The sequence below is a fragment of the Neolamprologus brichardi genome, chromosome 1, assembly GCF_056152115.1.
Source record: "Neolamprologus brichardi isolate AB-2024 chromosome 1, ASM5615211v1, whole genome shotgun sequence".
Taxonomy (NCBI): Eukaryota; Metazoa; Chordata; class Actinopteri; order Cichliformes; family Cichlidae; genus Neolamprologus; species Neolamprologus brichardi.
Genome location: NC_142104.1, coordinates 26,903,212 through 26,909,458, shown reverse-complemented (window position 1 = coordinate 26,909,458; position 6,247 = coordinate 26,903,212). Strand labels below are relative to the sequence as shown.

The window sequence follows — 6,247 nt, the reverse complement described above, 5'->3', positions numbered from 1 at the left end:
TCATCATCAGTTAAGTTTGAATTTTAGAATGTCTGCACCTGGGTGCACTATTCACACTCCACGCAGTTTGCAGAGGCAAACTGTGACACGTACATAAAATTTTCTGGAGGAGGACAGACATTTGTTTAGAACTCTTAAAGATGACGAAGAAGCAAGCTCCTTTAAGTAATTAGTTTGGTGTTACTCCACCTCCAAAGAAATGTCAGAGGAGTCTGAACCGCAAAAGAAGCGCGTATATTCTCGGAAAAGTTGCAGGGGGTAAGCTGGCTTCAAACAAATGATGAACGCACAGAGATGTGGTGCAGAATATGCCTTGAAAATCCCACTCCAGCGGACAAAAACAGTGCCTTTTATATGTACGCAAACGCGCGTTGCAACTTCTTATCTGGTGCGCGTCTTTTATTTTGACAGCGAATGCGCACCTGCGGACCACTTATGTGCACCCCTGTTTATAGAGCATGCGCGACAAACTTAATCCTCTTAGCCGCTAAGAGTAGGACTGCTTTCACTTTGTTTAATTTAAAACACTTTTCACTATTCGTGCCTTTATTTTGTAATTGGAACAATAATCGGGGTTAAGAGATCTTTAAATGGAAAAACATTTTAACCTTCGCTTAATATCTGAATAAAATCTTAAATCAGTGGTGGGCTGCTTGCTTTTAAGCAAAGAAGATGCACCCCACTGCACTGCAGTACCAAAAATCGTTTTCATTTCTTTTTTAAAATCATAATAATAATGCTCACATATGAGAATCTATATTTTTAAAGATAACAAGTTTGCATCACGCACAAACCCGCTACAAGCCTGTAGTCAAAATAGCGCATTTCAGATGTTCTCGGAAACTTTTAACGGCGCTGGTCCACCTGATAAGAATGTGCTGGCGTAAGGGATTGTGTTTCAGAAACGCGTTTTTCCTCAAGTCACGTTGCCCCACAACACAAAAGCGACCAATGGCCTAAGAGGCACGTAGTCCCACTGCTATAAAGTTGGCTTTGAGCTGAGGCGTCTTCATTCATGAGCACACTGAGAGGTGGATCCTGCGCTGCCGTTTGATTCCACTGACACACTCACTATTACGTTGGACAATGCTGCGAGTAAGATGCCTGAGAGGAGGTAGCAGGGGGGCCGAGGCTGCCCATCTGATCGGAGCAATGGTTGGTATTACGGTGGTTTAATGTCTTCTGTGTCTCTCGCGCTCGCTCACTCTCTTTTCTCTTAAGCAGCGTTTTTGTTATAAAGCACAAGTCAGTCAAAGTGAATAAACTGTGAAAATATGATTAAATTTGGCATTTCTCTTCACATCTGTCGCTGCACTTCATTGCTTTGTTCATTTGTTATTTGTCTATTTAACACTAGAAGCGCCGAAGCAGTCATAATGACCCGTTTGGAGGAGACTGTGTTGCAGAAATGAAGCTGAGGGATTTTTTTTTAAATTCAGTGCTGTTTGAGCATAAATCGTAATTGCACCGATTATTTCCAAGAAATCTTCCTCCAGTGACTGGCGTGATTTTCTTAACTGCTGACAAAGCTTTTTTTTCTGGTTGCCTGAGTGACAGTGAACAGCTGTTTGGCACAGATGCGCTCTCAAACTCAGTGACACTGAAGCTGTTCCCGAGCCAGCGGAGGCCACACTGTAGAGGCTATCTGTGGAGATAAGGCTTCTTAATAAAACGTGTACTTTGGCACCAAACCAATCAACCTCACGGAAGCTTTTTCGCTTTGAAACCCAAGGAGCCTGAATGTGTTATCGGTTAACACACAGATCAGCCGCTGTCTACGCGAGCTGGGGGCATTGAAATAAAAATAAAAATAAACACACCACTAAATAGGAACTTCATGTAGACATAGTGTAAATATGTACTGAACTCATCCAAAAGGGGAAAACAAGATCTATTAAATCCAAAGATTTTATGCAAAAGTACCTGAAATTTTTGTTCAGCAAAATATATACAAAAAAAAAAATCTTAATGTGTTTTCACTTCCATCAGCTTGGCCGGGCGTTGAACGGATGGGTGCAGAAGACCCTGCAAAGCACTTCAAGTGCAGCAGCTGCACAGCCACAGCATGTAGTTGACGAGGAACATGTTACTGAGCCGGTTCAGCAGGAATGCCCAGTCTGCAGCTACAATGAATGGGACCCTCTGGAGGAGGTGATTGTGGGGCGAGCTGAAAATGCCCACGTGCCTCCCTTCACTGTGGAAGTGAAAGTAAGCAATGCTGTCAGAAGTTGCTTTGACTCAAAGCATCCTTGTCATTTCTCTCAGCTGTCAGATTGACTCCATGTTGTTATGCTACAAACCTCTCATCAGGCTAACACATATGAGAAGTACTGGTCCTTCTACCAGAAGTATGGGGGCTGGTCTTTTCCTGCGGACCACTTGAAAAAAGCAGTTGCTGAGATCGAAGAAATGTGCAATATTCTGCGTCACGAGGGCGTCGTGGTGAAGAGGCCAGAACCCCTCGACTGGTCTGTGGAATACAAAACACCAGACTTCACCTCATCAGGTAAAAAGACAGAAATATGTGTGTGACAAATATGTGTGACATAAAGGTGTTAATGCATCACACTGCAGTTTATAAATGAGTCTTTGTAAAGTAATTCTCTGCTGTTGACCCTCTTGTAGGAATGTATGCGGCCATGCCCAGAGACATCCTTTTAGTGGTGGGAAACGAGATCATCGAGGCTCCTATGGCGTGGAGGGCTCGTTTCTTTGAGTACCGAGCCTACAGACCTTTAATCAAGGAGTACTTCAGAAAAGGTGCAAAGTGGACCACTGCTCCTAAACCGACCATGGCAGACAATCTGTATGATCAGGTGAGGCCTTAGTTTGGGAGCTATAACATAGCCAGGTGGTCATTTCTCAAGGCAAGGACTTAAGTCAAAGTTGCATTAACACCTAAACACCTTGTCTATGTTCTTTATAGCAAACCAAACCTCTTTGCATCAACTTTTTTATTGCTTTGTACATGATAGTGTGACAGCAGGCTATTCCTATATCTCAAAACAGGTGTAAATCCTTTTTGTGTGTGTCTTTCAGGATTATCCCATCCGCACAGTGGAAGACAGGCACAAATTAGCTGCTCAGGGGAAGTTTGTGACCACGGAGCACGAGCCCTGCTTCGATGCTGCTGACTTTATTCGAGCTGGGACGGACCTCTTTGTTCAGAGGAGCCAGGTATGAAGGATATTTTGCTTATCTTATGACATCCTATGGGTGATATCTTATGCTGAAATGGTAGTAAAATGCAAAATAAACCCCCACACACGCATATATAGATCTCTCTTTTATCCATTGTTTCTCTGAATATGAATGTGAAGCTTGGATAAGCCCCTGAAACGTCTCCTTTCACACTGCTTTTTATTCAGGTTACAAACTACATGGGAATTGAGTGGATGCGCCGTCATCTGGCACCAACCTACAAGGTCCACATAATCTCCTTCAAAGACCCAAACCCCATGCACATTGATGCCACGTTTAACATCATCGGGCCAGGACTCGTGCTGTCAAACCCTGATCGCCCATGTCGCCAGGTACTGAAGTGCTGTGCTGCCCTCTTCTGGGTACACTTGTACACACCACCACCACAGAGTGGCCCACACTTACCAGTGCTCTGTCTTTTCCCTCAGGTAGACATGTTCAAGAAGGCTGGCTGGACAGTTGTAAAACCACCAATACCTTTGATTCCTGATGGTGGGTACTCAAATTAAAAATTATTTTCTTTCACTCACAAAAAAGAGATGATATTTAGATTTATTTTTACTGAAAAAAACCCACTCTCTTGCTGAGCAGACCACCCACTGTGGATGTCCTCCAAATGGCTGTCCATGAACGTCCTGATGCTGGATGAGAAGCGTGTCATGGTTGACGCCAATGAAACCAGCATTCAGAAAATGTTTGAGAACCTCGGTGAGCCTCTATAAGCACCCCCACCTTCACCACCTTATTTATTTTTAGTAAACTCAATTTCAGCAAAAAATAAGAAAAAATGCTCCTTAACTGTGTGTGTGTGTGTGTTTAAATGCAGGTATCAAGACCATAAAGGTGAACATTCGCCATGCCAACTCCTTGGGTGGTGGCTTCCACTGCTGGACAACCGATGTCCGCCGCCGTGGTACCCTGCAGTCCTACTTTCACTAGCCTTGCCAGAAACAGGCAGTTTTATTGAGCTTTGAATATAAAGCCTCAGTCCGGAATCACTGCAATAATCCATTTTTTATTATCAGTCAGTTTTAACCCATCAGTCAACGAAGGCCGAAATTTTCCTAAACAACAAGGCGATCTTTTTCTAAATGTGTATTCAGGTGTCGCCTGCTGAAACTCAAAGTTTTAATTCTTTAAACTGGCAAAAACAAATGATGGATAATAATAACGAAGACAGGTGGCACCGGATTGTGTCTTTATATAGTAAACGAATATTTATGGATTGTTTTGATTTGACATTGCTGCACATCACAGTGCCTTTGCAGACAGCTTTGTTTGGAGACAATTAGAATATACTGGATAATCTCAATAGCAAAAAATGAACATCACTTGAATCAGTGATCTCAATAATAACTGCATTTCTGGCCTGGCTGTTGTGAAGTTGAAGTTTTTATGGCTTTTACATCAAACGCCAAAGCTTTGAGGACAAGGTACAATTTGGTATGTGAATGTCATCAGACTAGGGCACAGGAGGAGGGAAGCCTCCTCATGAAACCTTAAAACCACAATCCTACCTTTTTCAAAAAGAAGAAACCAAAACATTTTTTTTTATTTAAATAAATGTATAAAAACTTTTACGTAGGTCATTAAACAATATTAACTTCAGTTTATTGAAAGAGGGGGGAAAAGTTCTGTTTATATTTTCTGTATTCTTTATTGGATTTTCCCAACAATTCCCAAATGCATGAAAGTATGTGATCCATATCAGATGTTGTATACCTTTTTCCTCTACTGTTTTCTCCTATTGCAAATCTGGGCCAGTTATATGCTAGTAGTCATTCTCACTAAAACTGCTTGGCCGCTTTTTGTGTCTTCAGGATGGAAGATGTTTTCTTGTGAAGATTTCCGTTTTTTGATTCCTTTGCCGCTGACAGGGTGGGATGTAAGGCATTAGCCTGTCTTGATATTTATTGTGAAACAATAAATTAAAGGGACATTGTGGCTCAGCAGAGGAATGCTAGTGGTGTTTTGTAATGTGCAATGTTAATAAATTAAAGCAAGTTGTGTGACACAGCTGTGATTCTGTATTTGCGTTTCCATCCATCCATCCATCCATCCATCATGAGGGTACAGTCTGTAACAGGGCTAACACAGAGAGCTGGACAACCATTCACTCTCACACAAGATATAAAAAAAGATAAGATAACCTTTATTAGTCCCACACGTGGGAAATTTGTTTTGTCACAGCAGGAAGTGGACAGTGCAAAAGTCATATAGCAAAAATTAGAATACAATGAGAATAAAATACTGTACACAACTGTACAGAATAGAATAAAAATAATACTATATACATCCATCCATACATCCATCCATTCGCTTCCACTTATCCTTTTCAGGGTCGTGGGGGGCGCTGGAGCCTATCCCAGCTGTCATAGGGCGCGAGACGGGGTACACCCTGGACAGGTCGCCAGTCTGTCGCAGGGCCAACACACAGCGACAGACAACCATTCGCACTCACTTTCATTCGCACATTCACACCTAATGGCAATTTGGATTATCCAATTAACCTATCCCCACAAGCTGCATGTCTTTGGATGGTGGGAGGAAGCCGGAGTACCTGACGCAAACACGGGGAGAACATGCAAACTCCACACAGAAAGACCCCGGCCTGATGTTGGAATTGAACTCAGGACCTTCTTGCTGTGCAGCAACAGTGCTAACCACCGTGCCACCATGCTGCCCTACTATGCTATACTATATACAGTAGAATAAAATATACAATAGGATAAAAATAGAATACAAATTCTATTTACAACTGAGTAAAAATACAACTTCACACCTACAGTTTAGATAATAACCAATTAAGATAACTTGAGCATATTTTTGGGACTGTGGGAGAAAAGTCCCACGCAGGCACAGGGAGAGCATGCAAACTCCATTTTAATTATACATTATATTTTATTTGATATACCTCCAATTATAAACTGGTGAGTATTGCAGTATTGCATATCTTAATCAACCGTCCACTGCACCAGTGTCAAGAGTCCATGCTGTAAAAGCTGACTGGTATTTTGGTAATACAAGTTAAAGATGCCTCACTGCA

At 42.1% G+C, this 6,247-nt stretch overlaps 1 protein-coding gene across 1 annotated transcript; it reads left to right on the top strand.

The window, feature by feature from the left end:
- The first annotated feature begins 971 nt into the window (after positions 1-971).
- On the top strand, positions 972-5,213 carry gatm (glycine amidinotransferase (L-arginine:glycine amidinotransferase)). The gene is made up of 9 exons (XM_006780442.3): positions 972-1,155; positions 1,990-2,208; positions 2,311-2,506; positions 2,626-2,816; positions 3,040-3,177; positions 3,369-3,533; positions 3,630-3,693; positions 3,793-3,909; positions 4,028-5,213. The coding sequence occupies exons 1-9, from the start codon at positions 1,087-1,089 to the stop codon at positions 4,138-4,140; spliced, it is 1,272 nt and encodes a 423-aa protein (XP_006780505.2). The 5' UTR covers positions 972-1,086; the 3' UTR covers positions 4,141-5,213.
- The last annotated feature ends 1,034 nt before the right edge of the window (positions 5,214-6,247 follow it).

What these genes read in the sequence shown, in the direction of transcription:
- gatm (XM_006780442.3), top strand. Translation starts at nt 1,087, where the DNA reads ATGCTGCGAGTAAGATGCCTGAGAGGAGGTAGCAGGGGGGCCGAGGCT. An exon ending in CCTTCACTGTGGAAGTGAAA is followed by an intron (nt 2,209 to 2,310) that starts GTAAGCAATGCT and finishes ACCTCTCATCAG; the next exon opens with GCTAACACATATGAGAAGTA. An exon ending in CAGACAATCTGTATGATCAG is followed by an intron (nt 2,817 to 3,039) that starts GTGAGGCCTTAG and finishes TGTGTCTTTCAG; the next exon opens with GATTATCCCATCCGCACAGT.